Below are 22,678 nucleotides of genomic sequence, written 5' to 3' on the forward strand. Positions count from 1 at the left end.
AAGGCATAAACTCGTACCTGCGCATATGTGCTTCAACTTCAACACACTGGCACGGAGAAAGAGTGAGAAGATGAAATATAGAAAACCATCTAATTGAAAAAAATCTCTCTTAGCTTCCACAGATTTAGTTATTTTTTAATTTATTTTGTTTCAAAGTTAGTAATTGACAAATGCACTCTTTGGTAATTTAACTCCTGGGTGCCATGTTTAACCACAATCTGCCTACTGAGGCATGACTGCTACCAAAGGAAATTACACAGCACAGCATTGTTCCCGCTGTCCCAGTCTACCAGATTCTGCTGTCTGCTGATTGACTCGCTGACAGCTCCTTGACTGATCTCTGTCGGTCTGTCTCACTCTTACTTTGCCTCTTTCTGTCACACCCTCTTGCATCTGCTTGACTCGTCTTTGGCTTAAGTAACTCTAACTCAAAGAGAGAGGGGAAGAGAGGATGGAAACACGGTGACAGCAAAGTATCCAGAGGGAGAGAAAGAGAGAAGAGAGATCACGTGCTTTGTAGGAGTTACACATCAGCCACACGTCTTCTCCCCTCCTTCAGCTGCTTTGGATTTCATTTGCATTGTACTTCGTTGGTGGGCCTTGAAGAATAACACCAGGCCTATTGACTACCTGAACTCATTTGCACTCTGAGTTTCTTATGTGCATAAGGAGAACAGATGTTAATGCAAAGAGATAAATAAAAGTCACTGTGATCAATATGAATTCTATTGGCTCAGCCAGATTATATCTACAGCTTTTCTGGGTGACATTGCGATAGGATAGTAACAATTAACCCAGCATGGAGAAAGGCCATCTAATTCCCACTACCTTAAGTTACTTCTCAACTTCTTTTTTACTTAAAAAACATCTTTAATGATCATGGCATATGATGGGCTTCTTGGTGGGCTGATCTGTACCAAACTTTGAATGAACATCATCACACACACAGTGATTATAAACACCTGTATGTTTTATAAAAATCCCAATTCTTTTGATTTTCTTATATATTACATTCATTTCATCACCCCCCTGCGAATGTAATGTCACTTTCTCTGTTTGTGTTTGTTTCATGCGTCACGTTCAACTAACATCACCCGTACGTAACTTAACGACAAAATATGTATCAGTGAGGGAATTTTGTTTGACTCGCCACGAAATATGGAACGAAGACTAGTAATCCTAATTAAATATTATTACTCAGCATTACTTTTCTCGATCTTAGATGCACTGTGCTTGTTTGAAGGATCTCTAATTTACCTATCACTGTGTACACAAATCAGATAATGACAATACATCTGGGTGCACTGACATTAATACATATCATGGTAATCCTGAGTACTTAAGTAGAAGCCACTTGGACTAAATGTCATCCAGGAGGCTTCCTCAGTTCTGACTGACTGTTTCTTAATCAAACAATTATGTTTATTTGTGTTACATAATTTTCCAGTATGTCCACATTGGCTGTTTTTAAAAAAAAAAGAAAAACACAAAACAATGTTTTACAGTGCTGTTATGCAACAACACCTGATCCCTGTTAATGTCAGGGGATGGGGGGAAAGACAAACAGATTTGCAAGTTTGAAGGGTGGGGCTTCTCACATTGCTCAGTAAAGTGCAAACTGTCCCAAGGCCAGACACAACTATTCATTGCTGTCACTATCTATCCCTCAGACCCAAAGTGAGGCTCAAGCTGAGTGTCTGCCAAATGCAACAAAGCAGCCAAATCCTTGTTTTCAGCTAGAAGCACAAGCAGACATGAGCATCTTGTACAGAAGCATCATACGCAGTATGAAGAAGAAGGCTGACACCATAACTTTACTGTCACCTTTGTGGTAAGGCCCTCCTTATCATGATGTGTCTTTATACCGATCTGCGGGTATATGTTGTTAACTGGCTGTTACTTGGAAATACATCACTGACGTCTTTAGTAAGGTAACATTAATGTGACAGCTAGTGTAACATATTACTTTCTACAGGAAGTACTGTGTAAGACACTTCGTTTTGGTCTTTACTCAGCTGATTGAGGGTTTCTCTCTATGTATATATATATATATATATAATAAGCAGACATATATCTGCATAACAGCTTTATATTAATTGTTACATGCAGCGAGAGAAAAATAATAATAAAACAGGGTGAGGGATGAGGAGCATGAGTGAGTGAATGCATAAGTGAAACAGATGGAGTGGAAACAAATGTATTGTGATAACATCATTTAAACAGTGCTTGGCTCTCTGAAGGCCCTGGCTGCCTTTACACACTCTCTCTCTCACACTCGTTTGACTGGGCAAACAGCCAGAAGGATGGGCCAACAGGACACACTCTCTCTTTCTCGCTCTTTTTCATTCTCTCTCACCCCCCCATCCCTCCTGCTATTCTCTCCCTTCCCAGCCAAGATACTAAATTGTACAGAATTATGCTGTCAGGTCTCATTTGTGAGAGAAATAGCGCACTGGGTATTACCTGAAGACAGCAGTCTGTTTAGGGAGTTCTGATGAATCATCTTTTTTTTCCCCATAGTGTGTAGTTTTAGTTAAAGGACAAAGATAATGTGCCTGCATCGCGTCAAAAATAATGGATCTAAGTTAGTATCAGCACATCTGTGTGTGCACAATAGAAAAAAATACCCTCAACTTCTAACTACCGAGCCTGTAGAGGTTTTAAGTGGGCAGCAATAGTATCAGCACTGCAGTCACTGTAGGGATTAGTCCAATGCACCAAACTGTGGGTGAGAATCCAAACAGATATTGCACCAAAAAATTCTGCTGGCTTACATTGTATTACTTATAAACTACTTTTTCTACCAGTCGCATAGTTTGCACTTCCTAATTTGTGCGTCTCGCTGCCAACTCCTTTTCTGGCTGTCATAAACGGCTATGTGGCAGGTTAGGCTATGTGTGCACCTGCACTCAGAGACAGAGACATTGTTATGCAGAGACAGAGACATTAACTAAAAAGCAGCTTTATTGTTGTACTTAAAACAAAACTCTAACCGGGAAGAAACTACGTACTAGGAAATGGAAACTACAAAACATGGAAACATGGAAGTTGCAGAAAATATAAAACCACACAGTATGAGCGGACAATACAGCAAGGATCAGATGGAGACTGAGGACATAAATACACAGACGGTAAGGAGGGAGGGAAGAACACAGCTGAAACGAATCTGACTGACGAGACAGGGGAAGCAAAACGGAACACAACGCAAGGAGAGCAAGAGACAATCAAAATAAGACAGGAAGTGAGATAACAGTGGCGACTAGGACTAAGACACATGTGCTTGAGACTGGTAACAGGGAGAAAGACGTGGGGACATGACCAAGTGCGGAGAGAGAAAAGGAACACCAAATATGGAGACAAGAGATAAACAAACATTACAACAAACATCATTTATAAATGATGTAAATATAACCATGAAACTAGAAATCAAATAGAGTATCCCAAGAAACGCTATTAAGTTCAGAAACATAGAAACACTGGGTCAAACACCCAGTACCATGACAGTGGCCTAGGGAAAGTGTAAAAGGACACATGAAGTTCTGCATAGAATCAGCAGACAAAGAGGACTTTCACAGAGTGAGTCCAACACGTGAAAAGATTCACGCTAATGTCCCACAGTTTCCCCTGTTCGCCTAAAGACGTGCTTTCTGGTGTAAAAAAGGCGCAGACAGAATCTCTCGCTGGCTTCTCACATGAACTGCTTCACTGGTTTTCTTTTGTTTTTCTTTCTGATGTCACAGCCATCGTTGTGTGACAGATGACTCGACATTTCTTTTTCTCTTTTCTGCTCCCCTTTATTTGATCTTCTCCTTAGCACATCCCTACATTAGACGGCCCCCCCACCTCACTTACCGCATTACCTCTCTGCACCGTTCCTATTTCATTCTTTCTCTCTATTCTTTCTCCCTCCCCTCCCCTCTCCTTCTCCTACTGAACAGTTTGTCCCTCTCTGAGCTGATATCACTTGAGCTTGTTGCAGTAATGTCAGTGACTCAAGCGCTGATTCAGTTACATGACAGTCCACAGAGTTTTAGAAAAAACTTACCAACTCAGCTGCTTGGAGAGAACATCAAAAGCCGTGTGCATATTTGTGTGTGTGTGTCTGTAAGTTTAAAGCTGGTCTTTAATGAACTAAGCCCTAAGGCTCATTTGAGCTGCAGATACCAGCAGTCAACTAATGTCCAAACATCTGGGTGGTCTCTCTCTCTCTCTCACACACACACACACACTAGGGCTGAGCTTTTATCATTGGCCAAAGGAAAGGCTTTAGTATCCACCCTGACAGATGCCACACAGTGACACACACACCATACCCAGTGAAGGATTTGTGCTGTGTATGATCCATATATGTGTAAAATATATATCTGACAGCTTGGATTATGTGCATCTATCAGCGTAATACAAACAGCAGGGCGAGCTGCGTGTGTTTGTGTGCACGTATGCGGGACAGTGACAAAGCAAGTTTATTTCAGCAGGTCCCCTTTGGTCACTAACACTTTCCTCTGTCTTTCTCCCCTTCTGTTAACTCTCATTGATATCCATAGTTGAACTTTCTTTTGTTCATTTTTTCACCCTTAACCAGCACCCATTTTTCTACCTTCCCTTTGCTTCTCCTCTTTCCCAGCGCTGACAGAGCAATAAAGGGAAAACGCCCAGGAGAGAGTAAGGGTCAGTGAACAGAAGTTAGAGAAATATCAGGGGCAAGTGTTTCAAGCGTTCATTACGGCTTTATAATCTGTCCACTGGGTTGAGGTGTTCAGATACAATCACCTGCTCACCTGGGCGTGAAGTGAGTTTATGCCGCTAATCTGAAATCTCTTTAAAAAAGTCCTACATCAACCTACATGAAAAAGTGGAGGAAATTAAGACGAGGTCAAGTCTTTAGAAGTTAATAAAGACTTGTGCTTTCCAGGCATTGTCTCACTGCAGTACATGTTCAGTTCAGTCCAGTTTAATTCAAATAGCACCAAATCACAACAACTGTTGCCTCAACGCACTCTAAACTCTAACATACTACAAAGACCCTAAAATATTAGAGATAAAATCCAACAACCACATGACCCCCTACGATCAAGAACTTGGTGACAGTGGGAAGGAAAAACTCCCTTTCAGCAGGAAGAAACCTGTAATAGGATGTCAGTGTTGCAATAAATCAGTTTGTGAAAGTTCTTCCTATAGATATAGATCAACAGTAAGTGGTATTACTGGAAAATGGAGGTGATTTTGAACCACATCAACAAAGTGTCAGACCATGTTAGAGATGTAGCCCTGCTGAGATTCATAGTTTCCAGTGTTTTCATTACTCCTCTCACATTAACTTCAGCACTAAAATTGTGTAGTGTGTTAGTTAATATGCTTTTGTCCATGTCATGTAACACCTAACATCAGAATGAAAAAACGACATTTTTATGCCAGGAATCAATCAAAAAGTTCTGCTGCACCTATAACAATCAAAACATGTAACATGTAACACAGAGATCAATACAATCATCAGTTCCACAGACAAAAGGGAGAAAATATGCAAAATAAGTATACCAATGTACATGGATTGAAGAGTAAAAAATGAAAAGAGCTAAAATGTATGTTTTTCAATATCAGTGTAGCCTAACTCATCAGGCTACATCAGTTTCTTGGGCCTATAAATAGAGGTAGTAATATCCAGACAAAACAAAACATTTGCAGCCTGAAGTAAGCGCCTCCAGCTGAAAATCACCTCAGTCCATTCAATGACAGCAGGAGGGAGCTGCAAATTTGAACACTCCTTTTTTTAAACTCAGTGGTAAACAGAAGTAAGTGTTGTGACAATCACCTAATAAGATGAGGGGCAAAGCAAGAATAGCCTCATAATTAAGCTGTTTTCTTGCCTCAAAGGACATACAAGGCAGGTAAGTATGCCAACATGTAGTCACACTGGAACACCCTGAGCCATCTAAGGAAAATTTGCAGCAAATGGGGTAATTTGATGCTACTGTGCCGGTGGAGGCAACCAACATAACCACCTGCTTCTTCTCCAAAATAAAATTGAAGTGTGGTCACTGACAGATAGAAGGACATCCCAGAATGCATTGCAAATGGTAAAAACGAGTAGACCTTTCAGAGGATCTCGTCCAAATTTAAATCAGGCACAATTTTTGCTTTAAACACAGTATTGGAGATTATTGACTACACTTCATGCGTTCAAAGTTTGTACTGGTATAACCATGAAGTATTTGAGTAGTTACACTGTTACAATACAGGCATGATTATGCAAAATACAAAATTACAGCATGTAAGGGCAGATAAATATCTATATATTTATAATATATATAATATCACTAAGTGTTTTTCAAGATCGATTTAAATGAACTAAATAGGCAGGTTTTAAGATAGCAGCAATCCCTGTTAGGTTTGAAGAACAAATGATGTTTAGGGACAGAAAAGAATAACTGTGTCTCTTCCTGTTATTTAGACCTTTCTTTCCTCCTGATCTCAGTGTTACTCTGCCCGCCTTCCAACTCTGTCTCTCCCCCTTTCACCACAGAAGATGTCTGAGGCTGCAGTCACCAGAGCAATTAGAGACTTCATGTCCCTCCTCACTGTCAAGAGGAGGAAGGACACACACATACATATATATATATATACACAGCACACGTGTTGTGTGCACACACACCCGGCGATCTCTGTCGTCCTCTGTACTGACAGGCACTGGGCAAAAGTTCACTCTGCCACTGTGCTAACTATCTCCTCTTCTCTTCCTCTCCCCTTTCCTCCTTCACACTATCTCCTTCTCATGCCCTGCCTTTTCAAGAAAAGTGCTAACTAGCAATCTCTCACTCCTTCCCTTTCTCTCTTTGTCCGCCTCTCTAAGGGCTATCATCCTTCTCTTTGGTCTCCATCTTTTCTCTTTCTCTTTTATCTCTCTTCTTGAGAAGTTACACGCTTGTCCTTCACTCAGTGTCACACTTTTGTGCCTCTGACTAACTTCCTATCCCTCCCTTTGAATCTACACAATAATTACCCCTTCTCATCCATTACCTTCATCTTTCTCTCCCCTCCCTTTGTCCTTACTTTTTAATCTTTCTCATAGCATTGGTATCTTCTTCATTTTTCATGCACACATGCGTTTGAAGTAATCTGTATGCATTTACACTGCTTATAGCCAGCTCTAATGTGATAGAAAATCAAGAAAATGGTGCACTTATGTACAATGAAGCTGTCTTTCCCTGCATCTCCAGTGCGGCTTTTCCCCAGTAAAAATATTGTCAGCCTCAACCAAATTAACCGAAAAGAGCAGGATTTCTGAAAGCAGGATGTTGAGCACCAAGGGAATTTCACAATAAGCTTCTTTGTTGCCTTATATTACACCGACCCCCTTGACTTGTTCATCTTAGAATTTGCGCCACCTATTAGGCCGTCTGGAAGCAATGATGTGTTCTAATATCAGAGTCTCTTGAAGAAATAAAATTCCACCATCTGTCAACCCTATGAAACTTTCTTTGATCTCTCCCAGGTGAATGCTGGCTTTTGCTGAGAAAAAAAAACAAACCCTGCCCTCTTTTTATCAGGGGAAATGAGAGACCTCAAAATCTTCACATCCATTGTGGTCTTGTGGATAGTTGGATGTCATTCATCCACTTTGAATTGCCATGAGAGCACGTCACATGATAGCCAGGGGAAGGTGAATCTCTGCTTTATGCTCACAACATGCTTGGTTTTGTGAGCACTGATGCACTGAATGTCAATCACCCAGCGAACCACCAGTTAGGGGAAACTTGGTTCAAAGACCTCAAGGTGTTAAGGATGCTGCAAGCTTTCCACGACTTAACCTCCAACAAGTAAGCTCGTGATGGACTCATCTGAGCTTGGCATAGTAGTAATCCATGAATTAGTTACAGGAAACCTCATATAGCTCCAACACAAAGACACATATTCTACTCAAAGGCTCTAAAAAGGACATGTGATCTGCTGGTCTCCTTGATATTATAATGAGTCTTCTTGGTCTGCTAATGTGCTCATAAGTATTCATTACCAAAGGGTAGACCTCAAAGCCTGCACAGCAAGCAGGCAAACAGTTCAATACTGAAACATACTGCAGATCAATCAAAAAGCAGAATATTCATAAACACCCCTTAGTGAGTCATGCTATCTTCACATTTTACACAAACATATAAAAGTGAACTAGAAGCATATACATAATAGCGGTTTGTTCTCCTTTATAAAACATTATGGTCTTTGAGACAACCTCAGTATCTCTCCTTTAAAGTTAATGGCAGAGCAGCAAGGTAGCATCATTTCCTGAAGTTTAGTGTTCTGTCTATAAAAGTTTGGTACATCAGCTTGTGAACTACCACAGCTTAGTTAGCGTCTTCCTCCACATACACACTGTAATTCTTTCTATGGTCTAACTTGCTTAAATATGCAACAATAGTTTGCCACTCATTGTTTTTACAACATTAGCCATAGGCGAAGTACAGCAGAATTTATTCTGAAAAGACAAAGTTGATTCTACAAAGTAAGGACAGACTGTGAGCTGTCACATTTGATTTATTAGCAATTCAGTCTGCTGGCACTTTTTCCTCCCACTGTAGCAAGACAAGAATATCTCGAGTTGAATATTTATTGCTTTGCTTATCTGTAGCTGCCTTTACAGCTGCCTCTGGTAATAACCATAGCATTAATATACAAACTAATAACATGTAAGCTTTTGTTGTTTTTGTTCAAACTCTTCCATTTCAAGAATGATGCAACACGCAGTCGCCCCTGTGCTGCAAAGGAGAAGAAGAAGAAGAAGAAGAAGAAGAAGAAGCAGAGTACAAGTCAGAGTGCTTATAACACACTTCACTGTAAGACTTGATCTTGGTCTCTTGAGATGGCACTGATTCATCACTAATCTGTTTTCACATTACAGATTCTATCATCATTTTAAGGACAATTTGAATTTGCTTTCCAGAATGTTTAATTTATTACATGTGTGTGCATGCCAGCATTTTGTTTGGCCACATCGTGTATGTGAGGGAAAATCCAGTGCACGAGCATTTAAAACGTTTCCTAATGTTACGATGTTCGTGCTGAGCAGAGTGAGTACCCAGAGAATTGAAAATTAGCATTTATGTCGAGTGGAGGTTAGCTTTTGCTGTGATATTATTCTTTTTATGTAGAAACCAGTTTCCAAAAAAAGGGTGGACATTATATAAATGAAAGTATAATTGAATGATTTGAAAAGCATTGAAAAAGCCCAATGTTGAAAAAATTTATCAAAATTTGAAATCGATACAAGAAAAGGGGCCATGTTTTACACTGCACTGCAAACTGAGATGCAAAGTCATATTGTTTCCATCTTTCCTGTTGTTTTTGTTTTTTGGGTTTTTTTGGGCAGCATGGTGGTGTGGTGGTTAGCACTGTTTCCTCACAGTGAGAAGGGCCTGAGTTTGAGGCTACCATCTGGCCGGGGTCTTTCTGTGTGGAGTTTGCATGTTCTCCCCATTTTTGTGGGGTTTCCTCCCACAGTCCAAACACATGCAGTTACGGGGTTGTGATTCTAAATCATAGATGTGAGTGTGAATCGTTGTCTGTTTCTATGTGTTAGCCTGACGACCTGTCCAGGGTGTACCCTGCCTCTTGTCCTATTACAGCTGGGATAAGCTCCAGAACTCCTGCAACCTTGATAAGGATACGAATGGATGGATTGTTTTTTAAATGGTTAGAATCTTTTTTAATACACAACAGATCTGGTAGGTGAGCCAGTGTAGCCCCTGCTGTGGAGCCGTGCTTTTATGAAAAGATAAACTTACCCTGAAAAAATTGTGGGGAACTCTTTTAGTTTTTTGGAGGAAAAAGAGCGCTGTACAATATGACAAGAGGTTGACAGGTATTTAATTTTTTTATCCTCAGAAATTTACTGTCCTCTGTAGAGTGACACATGGGCAAGCAGTACATGCACTCCATTGCATCATTTAGCTTGTCTTCTGCGTCTTGAACAGAGGCAGGGGGTGTAGACAAGCAGCAGAACTCACACTGAACACTTATATGCAAGAGACATGTTGTTATCACATGTCACAGATGGAACTGAAGTGTCCGGTTCTCCCCTGACTGCCAGCAAAAGGGCTATTCAGTCACACCTGGTCAAGCTACTCGCCCATGCTCACTGTAACCCTCAATCATGGACCTGTATTTCTGGGAAAACCTGCATTTGAAATGTTCAAATCTGAGGAGATTTTTTACTGAGGTCGTAAGCAAGGCCAGACTCTCTGCAGTGAAGAATGAGTCATGCAATTTATGTAGCACTTTGTGGATAATAGATGAGAAATAGCAAACTACAAAGCACTCACTTGGATAAAATGTACCCTGCAGTAAGTGGTGATGGAGCCATTAAATGACTTATTAAATTCTCTCAAAAGTCCCAGTTTGTGTAAAGCAATGCTTCTGAGTTGAGCTGACGGGGAAAATAAAAGAAAGAAAAAGAAAGAAAGAAAGAAAGAGATGATTCTTTGATAAGTCAAAAAATTAGGCAGCGAGAGCGTCAGGATGACAGGTGCAAAACAAAATGAGGGGAAAGATAAATTTGTCCACGCATATGTGCATATGTGCATATGTGTGTGCGATTGTGAGTGTGTGATAGGTTTTTCCTTTTTGACATTTATCTCCATGGTTTATCTAAAGCAATCTGCCCTGCTGTTCCTGAGTTCAGACAAATAGGCCCTGCTGTCTAAAGGATTGCTGTAATATACAGCATATAGCATAGCAGAGAGCCAAAGCAGTAGGTGGATAATGTCAGCCAGCCATTTCAATGTAATTCTCTTCTTAAGAAAGTGACTTTGCACCAACCCATAACCCAATTATGGCTACAGCTGAAAAACCACTGTACACATAATCCATAATTCAACACAGTGAACTGTAATAACACACACACACACACACACACACACACACACACACACACACACTGACACTAATGCATTTTTGTACAACACGTGTGGACTTATATCCTGAACAACATAACTACGGTGAGTTCTTGGACAATAGTGCGCAGTACAAAGTGCGTGATGTTGTACATCTGTACTGTACACTGCATATCTATTACAGAATGAGTGTGTATGAATGCATGGATGTAAAGAGTCTTTAATGGCTAATGAGATTAGAGAAACGTCATATGACTGCCCGAACTCAGAAGTCATTCAGAAGGAAAATTCACATGTTGAGGACACCTTAGGCTGACATTGTTAAACAGGGCACGAGGTTCACACATCACTCTTTATAGCAATCCTCTCAAATGTTAATAGTCAATAAGCATAAGCCACTGGCAGAGTGGTTTCTGATTTACTGTTTCCATGATGGACTGCAGACAACTGTAAACTAGCTGGCTAGAAGTGCTCTGAGTTGTCACACACTGAAGCAGAGGCTTTGTTACATTTACATCACATATATTAGTTGTATATATTTAATATCCTCTTTACAATATATCCTCTATCTCTCCTCTGTACATGTCCAAACCATCTCAGCCTTGCCTCTCTAACTTTGGCTCCAAATGGCTCAATCTGAGCCCTCTGACATAACCATTTCTAATCCTGGTCACTCAACTGTCTTTTAGTTAGCTCCTCTGTCTCCAAACACTACATCATAGCTGGACTCACTATCACCCTGACGCTCGCCTCCACCTACTCCACCATCTGCTGCTTTTGATGGTTGACCTCAGGCATTAAAAAAATGCATTGCAGAAGAGTAAGCATCCTTTAGAGTGCAAGAGAATGGACCAAACAAACAGAGCAGATGGAGTAACACAATCTAAGTGGACTGCTACTTAAATGGCACCTTTATACTCAAATTGAGCACTCAAAGCACTTTATACTACAAGTCTCATTCATGCACACTCACACTACCATGAATGCATGGGGCGGGGGGGGGGGTCTCAAGGACACTTTAACATGTGGACTGAAGGAGCCGGGGATCAATCTACTGAAAACAAGGTGTTATTTGACCGGTCATCTACACAATGTAGCATCACATGTCCTGTTTTAGCATTTCTCTTTATCTTTAAGCATAAAAATAAAAAAAAAACTTTAAGCTACCTCCAACCATGCACATGTTCAGCGCAAGCTAACTACTATGAAAGAATAATGCATTTAAAATAGGTCACAAAGAGAGCGTATGCACTGAGGCTCGGTACTACAGTAGTCATTAGAGTCACTTTAAATCCTGCATCTCTTCTTCACTGTTCTTCTCATCTCTCTCTCAGACAGCACATGCACTAATGGAGTTTGGACTAGACCTGAGGGACAAGAAAGAAAAGGAGGAGGGGGGAGACAAGAAGTGTGAAAGAGTGATGTAAGAGTGGGGATCATAAGAATTAGTATTGGTATGTGTGTTAACATTAGCACTGGGATTTATTTTGGAAACGTAAGCATTAGTATTCTAATAAGTTGTATTTATTTTAAGAGAGGTTAGTCTCATTAATGTTTGCACCTCATTTAAAAAAGGGAGACTTTCCCCGAGGTAAAAGGACAACAGTTCATACTCTACTTGAAGCAGAGACTCATTAAAATACGCGAAATACTTGCATTATTGCACAAGATGAAGGCACAAATGGTAATCTGGGAAGTGACAACATCTTAAGCAAGAGGGAAGGCGATGCATCCAAGTAAAAGAGCGGTTGAATTTGTGAGTTGTAACAAAAGAGAAGGCAAAAAGGAAAAAGTGACAGAAAACAGACAGGAGACCAAGCGTAAGATAAAAGAAAGACAGAGTGTCGCTGTGAATTAAAGACAGACTTGATGTTCTTTAATAAAACATCTGTCAAAACAAGTGGAACGAGCGTTCAGCATCTACACATACAACCACCCGTCAAGTGGCACACCTCACAGGAAGTGTCACTGCAAAAGAAAAGGCATAAATCTACTGTGTGGCCCCGCAGCAGCTCCTCCACACAGAACAATCGAAAAGTGGAAGGACGGAGAGAAAAAGTTCAGAGGAAGAAAAAGAGTGGGAGAACCGAAGAGAGCAAACGGGAGAAGGTGAGGTGAGAGAGAGTAGGTGATGTGTCCCAGGTGTGTGCTCTATCCTCAGCTGTAGTTAAGAGCGAAGCACGGAAACGCCTCAGCCATCCGTCACCATGGAGATAACAAGCTGTCAGGGCAGAGAGGATCACGGGCCACAGAGGCCAGTCACTCGACTTGAACACCGCAGGAGCCAATCAGAGGATAAAGAAAGAGGGTGAGATAATGCGAAGAGAATGATAGGAAACGGGAACAGAGAGAGAAACCAAAGCAAGTTATTGATAGAAGGTCTCAGAGGACTGATGAGAGGTTCCCGAATGAGCATGGCTAGAAAGCGCTAATTAGAACTGCAACTAATTATAACGATATTTGGATAAATAAAGGAAAAAAAAGCCCAAATCTATGTAGCAATCAACACGCTGCTTACTAGGAACTCATACCATCATCCAGGGCAGGGCATTTCTTTTCTGAAACTATGTACATTACAAGTAATTGGTCTGCATTTCCACTTAGTGCTAAACAATGTTAACAGTGATACCCAGTTTGCAATTATAACTGCAAGTTAGAAGACTCAAACAAGCAAAGGTCATTAATTTAACAGGAGAAATTATTTCTATTGAGCAAGAGTGGTATTAAATATCTATTGTTGCATATTTACTACACACACACACACACACACACACACACACACACACACACACACACACACACACACACACACACACACACACACACACACACACACACACACATATATATATTTACAAAACTAGAATATCCAAAAGCAAAACTCCACAGAAGGATCTGTGACAATCACAGCAATAACACAATAGGCGCACAAAAGAGTGATGTCTCTCTGAGCAGGTCGGATTACACTGAATGGTGTTAATTGCACTATTTCTGGCATAATTGGTATGAGTGTCCTGACGTGTTCTCATCTTGATCTTCAGAATAAATTACTGATGACATGTAATGCTTCCTATATAGCCAAGGCACAGTGCAGCAGACTGGATGGAGATTATAATAAAACTCTACACTGACTGTGAAATATTTGCTCATGTGAATTCTGCTTTTTCACGTCATTCTGACATCTTGTTGCACTTTCTGCTGCTGACCGTTGCGCTACCTTTTCCGGATCTGTTTGATTGTATGGTTAAAAACGTCTTCCTCGTGTGTGCTTTGGTGTTTCATCATCACAGAGAACTCACTTGAAGTTTCACATGGTAAACCGTGAAAATCTGCTAAAACAAAATCTAAACGAAGTGCAGCCAAATCCAGGCAGCAGCCATCGAAGGCCAGGTAAAAGTAGGAAGACGTATCAGACAACATCCATAAGGAGACAGTTACAAACATGACAAAGGCAAACGAAAGCTCAGAGCAACAAGATAGCAATTTAATAAAAACAGGCAGTGTTATCTAAATATATATTTAGGCGCAGCTAGATTTATAGACGTTATCATCCTTTTGTTCTGAGCTTAACACTGTGAGGTGTTGAGCATATAACTCCTGATGGTTTTGCTGTTAAATTGATTTTCTTTCAGGAAGGAAGAGGGTGATGATTTCACAAATTTAAATGTGATGCAGTGGAGCTACGACTGCTGCCTAGATGGTCAATTTGCCGCTGCTTGTATCTGTCAGTGCGTGAAAGCCCATGGCTGTGGAGTCTCAGGTTTCTATGCAGTCCTGTGAAAAACTAAGTAAAGCCTTACTTCTTCTCTGAGAATAAAAAGTGTAGGTAACACCCAGGTGCTGCTAATGAAATGCATTCGATTAAAGAGTTTCAGCAATTTGTCTGTAGCATTACGGTGTGTGTACACAAAGCCAAGGAGGAAAGAGATCGGAAATGATTCTAAAGAAGTTGCTATCTAAAGCTAACAGGACAATGATCCCAAGCAAGGCAGAATGGCTGAAAAAGAAACAATCAAGGTGCTGCAGTGATCGAAATCAAAGCCCAGACCTCAGCCCGACTGAAATGCTGAGATAAGAGCTGTTCACAAATGAAACCTCAATCAGTTGAAGCAACACTATGAAGAAGAGCAGTGCAAAATTGCTTCACCTCATCATACAGAACTTAGAAGTCATATAGAAAATGATCAGTTTAACTTGTTGGTGATAAAAGTGGTTCTACCAGCTACTAAATCATGGGGTACACTTAGTATTCTTACACAATGTTTCGGCATTTGTGCTAACTAAATAATGATATGGTGTAATATGTCATGAGTTGTTGTTCATCTGAGGTAGTGTTATGTTTTTTACATGACATATAATGCTTGGATGCCATCAGTCTCGAAATAACAGCTGCAGGAATGTATCTCTGAGTCAGTATAAAGCGACACAGCACAGCGGAGGCCCTATTATTGAAAATAAGAAAAAAAAATGTCAAACTAATTATACAAGAAACTGGAAAAAAATTGCCTGCAGGGCAGATGTTACACAGTGTACAAGTCAGCGAGAACGGACACAACACATATACTGTAGCTGTGCAAATACGTGTTACGAGGAGTGAGTGGAGGAGCAAAGTCGAGGGGTGTGATGGCAGAGGTGGCGTAAGAGCAGTGACAGGGAAGAAGATCAGCAAAGCGGGAGAAAGACAGAGAGAAAGAGGGAGAGATCCGCGATGACGAAAGAAAAGAGAAAATTAGGAGAGAAAAACTGGCAGCTAAACTTTATAGTAAGAAACTTAAATTCATCTCATAATCATTTCAAATGTCAGCATTAACATATTTGAAAATTGGGAAAGAGATAAGATTAGTAAAAGGATTTTGAAAACAATCAAGAGCAACACAGGGGGAGAGGAAGTGTGTGGTGTGCAATATAGAGAGGTGCTCCAGGTACTCTGCTGCAGGCGAGCGTGGGAGAGCGTCACTGTACTGTAAGTGTGTGCATGTGTGTGTGTCACCAAAGGCCTCTCACAGCGACTGAGCGGTGGACAGAGTTATTGATTGGCAAAGAGTTGGTGAAACAACCATTTATTGCCCCCCCCTTCACTCACATCTAGACAAAATTTACTTCAGACACACTACACTGAGCAAAAGCAAAACACTGTTTGATGAAGTGAAATGGGGCTTAACTTATAATCCTATCACAGTGGCATTTTTTTTCAATGTCTTTGAAACAAACAAAAATGCCCCGGGCTCATATGTAGTCGACACAGGCGATCCAACATACCTCTCTATATACAGCACCGACTACTTCAGCGCGATCAATACACGCATTCAAACGGGTACAAATCATTGTTCCAGTGCACCAAACATCAAACTTCTGCTCCAGCTGAAGTCCCACACACACTGCAGTTACATGCACATCCTCTTATTCCTACACAAGAAAGGCACTAGGCTTGTGCTTGCATAGCCATCCCACACACACACAAACACACACACATAAACAGGGCCACTCAGATATATTCTTTAGGAAGCTTTAATCCTTACTAACCTGGTTGCACTAAAGGTAAAAGTAACCCACCATGGCAACTGAAGTGTGTTTATGCGTCTTCTAGTCCCTCAAGCTGAATCAGCCAGAAGAAAATCACCTCAACTACAGCAATAACAGCCATTACCTGCTCTCCCAGACACACTGTTTTGACATGCTTACAGTCTGAGCCACTATAGGTGTCAAGCAACACAATCACCAATTGGTTGTGTGTTTTTGCAGTACACGTGTATGCACAGGCGGTGTTTGTACCCCCGTGTTGGAGCCAACTGTGTGTAGCAGAGCACAGGCATTAGCAAGCTAGCACTGTAAAATCCTTCTGATTTTTTTTTTCTTCCTTAAACATCAAAGACAGAGTCTGACAGGCAAACAGAAATTCTCGCTGTCCAGTTTTGTCTGTCTGACTGCTTGCACTTTCCCTCTGTCGTTCTGATTTTCTGGCTGCACATTTGTTTGCGTGTAATACAGACATTTTACTGTATGGTTTTAGTTCCCCCTCACCAGCCTGCTGCACATGCATGGGCAGTGAAGACTGAATATTACAGGGCATTTAACAGGCTTTTTCTACATTTGACTACATTTCATGATTAATCAAAATCAGTTTGTCACTGTGGTATGCCAGGGTCATGTCTATCCTGCCATTCAAAAAATCTCAATAAATCAAACTCGTCTGAATAACAACTTTCAAAAACGTTAAAATGCATGAATATATGTATAAATGCATAGAAAACGTCATTTCTAAAATTCTACTCAGCCTTTTATTGTAATTGTGGATAGAAGCCAAAGTTCTGGGGGGAAACTCGGATTATATCAAACATAATTCAAGCAAAATAAAGCATAGTCCAGGAGAAAGAGAGGGATCCATCCAACAGGAGCTCTCTGTCAACTTTAAGAAGCCAAAATCATCACAGGCAAACATCCTTCCCATGTCCCATCAAAGTATAGTTTAATAAAGAAAAACGGAGTTGAATATTATATCTCAGTGGAAAATAGACTCAACATATAGATTATTTGGTTGTGTTAGTTTACGTTTGCGAGGAACACTCAAGAGATGATTAAAAACAGTGTAAAGGAAACTAGCTTGTCAGCAGATTACCCTGTGCTCAACAATGTGCTATGAAACATTTAAAGTAATTAATATCTTTAAAATAATACTATTGGCTTACAGCTGGGAGCAAAAGGTGTTCTGAAAAAGCATAAAGGTTCCTCTGCTTCTTACACATGACAATGATAAATCATCACTGCTCAACTGAGCAAAACAGCAGGTCTTGCACTGTGACTGGTGACAGTAAATTGTACTATAATCTATTCCACCTACACACACACACACACACACACACACTGCAAAGCAGTGCAAACACACTTACTTTGAGACGATTCTGACGAAATCCACAAGATAAAGCAGTGAGGGTTGATGGGTTGGGGTAAAGAGGTCAGTGTCAAGATGGATGATGATGTCTCAAACAAACATGAAGGAGAGACTTGAGAAAGCAGAAAGAACTCAAACTATGACCCTGCTGAAGGGGGATGATGAACGGGCAGAAAAATGCCGCAGCTGAACAGGCAAATAGAAAAAGGTGAAGGGTTGAAAAAGACTGATAGCTGGGTGAAAAATGAGGTAAAGTAAGATGGGGATGATTTAAAGAAAAAAGCATGACTACAAATGCACTTGGCTATGACTGATGATTAAATGTAGCTTGATGAAGATTACAGGTTATCTTTAAGGTCAAACTTGATCCATCCCATCAGTGAACCAAAGGATATGGGCTGGAGACCATACGGATGCACCAGTTGCGAGGACAGGTGGTCTGCTTGAGGCAGAAGAAGACCACGGGCGCTAGCTCTGGGAAGGGCACCACGAGAGTGCTCAGGTCACTGCCGATGCTGACATCGTCACCTGGGCCCATTTCCTCAATGATGTCATCAGCCTGCGCCGAGCTGTATTCCTCATTCTGCCCTGGCCCTGCGGAGGAAATGCTCCCCAGCGGCACAGGACACTCCTCGCTCGTCATGGCAAGCCAGCTGGGATCTGAAACACAGAGGAAATTGACACATGGATTACAGAAGCAAAATGACTTTGATAAGGTAAAATTGTGAAATGTTAAACTTGTTAATATTGTACATGTTAACTGAATTATTCAGCTTGAAAGGAGAGTCCTGGGGATACACATACTCTGCCACAGACCATCATAGTATCAACTCACAGACATTTAATGATTGTTTTAGCCCCAAAGGCCCGTTACTCTCCGGCTGTCTCTACCGCCAATGAAACCAAATGCTCTTATCATAAACTCACTTGTCTACATAAGACGATGGATTCCTTAATGATAAGAATCACCCTTTGCTGTCCAACACACACATGGCAGGATACAACAGCGACGCGTAAGTCAGTGTCAACATTCATTGTGCATTCACTGACGATTCATTTAGCTCCATCACAGCGTTGTGGGAAAGGAAATGCCTTTCCTCCACCTACCACTTAACTCATGAAGGAAATCACATTTATCTGTGGGTATAGTGCACAAAAAAGAACATACACACAGGCACACAACAGTGCAATGCTACACACACGCCTGCATATTGAAGCGTTTTTACACGTTGCACAATAATACACGAGGCTGGCTGGAGTGCTGGCTGCTGTCGTGAGTTACTTCTGGCTAGGAAGTGTTTGTGTTTGATTGGGTATTCAAAGCCAAAGGAGGGATAATATTAGAAGTAAAAAGCGCAAAGAAAGACAGAATGACAGAAACTTTGTTCTTTTGGCTTCCTCCATTGGCCGGTAGCAGCCGGAGCCTAAGTGAATGCATGATAACATGCCGGACTTGGTAGTGCTCTTGCTTTTAACTGGCAGCCAAAGGAGGCAGCCAGCAAGAGGCAAGGAGCCAAGAGAAGGCTGGACATGTGCAGAGCTGGACATATGCACAGTCTTTCACACATGCCCACTCACACTGTCTCTCCCTCTCTCTCTCACTCACACACACACACACACGGACAAGATCTCATTGTTGAAAGGTTTTTAAACTGGTTTCGGATATAAAAGCAAAGAGGTGGAAGTGACAGAAACTGAAAAGCAACAAGAGGAAGTTTTGTGTGGTGTGGACAGGTTTTTTGTTTTATTGCCACTTTAAAAATGTATGATCACTTTTCTGTGTAGTATCACCAAGGCGAAATTTACCTCACGTTCAAGCTACAAACACAAGCAGATAACTACGAGCATGTATACGTGGGCGTGATTTCCGTCATTTCCATGCATGCATGGATCAGTAAATGTGTTTGTTTGCCCTAAATCCTATAGAGGGATTAAGAGCCAGTGGGAGAAAAGACTTTGTTTTTATAGGGTAATGATATTAAGGGCTATTCATTACAAGGAGAGAAAATAGGACAGCGGTGATTTAGGGGCCGGTATATCTGACAGCTCCGGAGATAATCCTCGGAAGATGTTAAACCAGGTAGAGAAAGCGAAAAAGGGAAAAGTCACCAACTTGAATGTTTGCATATCTCTATATCTGTTTACTGCACATGCTGTCTCTCTAACCGGACTGTAACTTGTCTGTTTTAAATAAGCTTTACCATGGCAACAGCTGCTTCCTGTGGCGGAAGGAAGTTTATTCTTACTCTGTTGTGTTTTATTTCCCATGACAAAGCTTCTTAGGGAGACCCTGCAGCTATTACCGGCGAGTACAATTAAGTAGGAGACAGCTTTGCAGAAACGGTTGGAAGGAGAGAGTTCGTGTGTGTGTGTGTGTGTGTGTGTGTGTGTGTGTGTGTGTGTGTGTGTGTGTGTGTGTGTGTGTGTGTGTGTGTGTGTGTGTGGTAACGACAGTGAAAAAAAACAAATCACAAAATTGTTTTATCTAACTTCTCTGCACCATAATATCACTCCTACTCATTTGCTGTGATTCTCTCTTTCAAAACACCCCTCCATGCTGGGCAAGCTTCCTCTGTGTTGTTGTGTTTTTTCGTGCATAATGATGATGATTGATGAATGTGTGTGACACGGAGATGCTGAGAGAGACGGAGCGACGGAGAGAGAGAGACCACGCACAAGGCCCTGACTGATGTTTCGCACTGACACATCCACACAGAGACACATTCACACGTTCTCAACATACACGCTCTCGCACATTAACACCCTTAATTGGGGTAACGGATATACAGTCACCCATTTAGCCGCACTATGAGCTAAAGGCTGTGATGAGCCATGGAAAAACTTGCTTTCCCCCTCCCACACACACTCACTGCGACAGTCTGAGACAGACACAGGAAGAGGCTGGATGGAAAATAACAGTAAAAAAACCCAAAAACATATTGTGGATTATTTAGGCAACACACTCTTCAGTGCAGTGATTTCAAACGGCCAGTTTGAATGTAGAAAGCTGTGAAAGGTTGTGTTTTTATTTCTTGCTTAGATTAAAAAATACCCCAGGCATGGAAGTAAAGTCTAAATCTCTCAGTGACTCACTGAATAAGCTCAAAAAAGATGGATGAAGATGAAGAATTTGAGGCTTAAAATAACAACAGTTTGTTGTCTGAATTCTCCATTATACTCGGCCGGTATCTTTGGTTAAGGATTTTTTATTCGTGATATGTAAACCAGTAATCGAGCCTGTTTTTGCAACTAAAATCCATCGATATGACATTTGAATCCTGCTGTGCGACCTTTGCCCGTCTCCAGGCCTTTGAAGCTGTTCACCAAATTAACTGACTCATCTTGAACTGTGACATGAAAGAGCTGTTTTTCAATTAAAACACACACACACACACAGAGCGACAATTGCGATTAGCATCATTGTGAATTTGTGCACCACAACAGGGATATTATACTAGCCAATACCCCTTCTAGGCAGCCCGGAGGCATGGCTGCTGAACGACAAATAGAGTATACATGCAGTTTTTACCACTATTAAAAGCCCAGCAAAAAGTATGTTGGTACCTGTGCGTGCTGTGGAGTGACATTAGATTTGGGAAAATATGTGATTGTTTAGGAGAGTCAAATGGTTAACAATGGACACAGTGGTCTTGGGTTGTTTTCACCCCTGCGGTCCATTTAAATGGTTCATTTTTGCCAGTGTGAACACTGTAATCACACAGAGACCCTTTGGAGGAGGTGACCTCAGTAAGGCTCCAAATGAACTACAGGACAGTTTGTTTATGGTGTGATCTCGAGCTTAACCATCTACCTCTCCCGTAGCCACTTATGCTTTGCATTCTCAATGCAGGAAGGTACTATACATGTGCAATCTGTGAAATCACTGTAAATTCTCTGTGTTCTCCAGTAGTGCAGAACAAAGCACCTTCTTCCTGTATTTGCTTTTGCAGCTCCCGCCCCAGATACATCTGGCCAATGACTGGACTGAACATTCTCACATGATTTGTAGCAACACACTTTAGTTTGCTTGGAGTTCACTTGGATTTTTCTCAGGGTGAAAATAAACCAAATCATGATGAGTTTGTACATGTTTACAAACTCATCAACTGATTCAGACCAGAGGAAATGAACTATAGGTGTAAAACACTAAGACTAAAGATGGAAATGCAGTATATTGTAAAATTATAAATTGTTATTTCTGCGTGAAATCAGCTCAGTGTTACTTGATGAACGTGTTTTAGCTTGTATGACAGCAGTAGATGTAAAATATATATCGATTACTATACTGTAGCTTATCTGCATCCTGCTCTCAGAGGACAGCAGTCTAAACAGTGCTGCTGAGATCTCCCTCTCCCCAGCTACCGCCTCTGGCTGTCTTGGGGGGATACTGAGGTGTTACCAACCTAGTCGAGAGAAATACTCTCTCCTGCGTGACTTGGGTCTGCTTCAGGGTCTCCTCCAGGATGGACACGCTCGAAACACTTCACCTATGAGTCGTCCAAAATGCCTCGTAGACATCTCAAGTTGCATTTTTGATACAGAGGAGCTGCAAGCCTTTAGGGCCCTCCTGAACAAATAAAGCTCCTCACTCTGTCTCTACAGGTGAACTCAGACATCCTGGTGACTCTCCTTGTATCTACAATCTTATTCTTTCGGTCACCTACAGCTCGTGGGCATAGGTGAGGATAAACCAGAAAACTGACAGCTTCTCCTTACGGCTCAGATCTTTACTTCCCCTACTTGTAAACTCATAAATTTGTTGAGTACATTTACAGAATTTTCAATTTTTGAAGAAAAAGAATGTTTTCACACAACAGCAACAATAATTGAGCCATTTGGAGGTAAAAGGTGAGGCACTGCATCCCTCTGTGTAATGATTAATGCCAGCTGTGTTGCTGTGGAAGACAATCCA

The 22,678-nt window shown here is 41.2% G+C and overlaps 1 protein-coding gene across 4 annotated transcripts in view; it reads right to left on the bottom strand.

Moving 5' to 3' along the window:
- Positions 1-22,678, bottom strand: part of cacna1ia (calcium voltage-gated channel subunit alpha1 Ia) — a 203,092-nt gene that overhangs the window by 133,691 nt on the left and 46,723 nt on the right. For all 4 annotated transcript variants that reach the window (XM_026165258.1, XM_026165257.1, XM_026165256.1 and 1 more), the window contains exon 2: positions 18,162-18,426. In XM_026165258.1, the coding sequence (XP_026021043.1) occupies positions 18,162-18,409 (248 nt within the window). In that variant the 5' untranslated portion in view covers positions 18,410-18,426. The remainder of the gene's footprint in view (positions 1-18,161; positions 18,427-22,678) is intronic.

The sequence above is a fragment of the Astatotilapia calliptera genome, chromosome 4 (genome assembly GCF_900246225.1).
Source record: "Astatotilapia calliptera chromosome 4, fAstCal1.2, whole genome shotgun sequence".
Lineage (NCBI taxonomy): Eukaryota > Metazoa > Chordata > Actinopteri > Cichliformes > Cichlidae > Astatotilapia > Astatotilapia calliptera.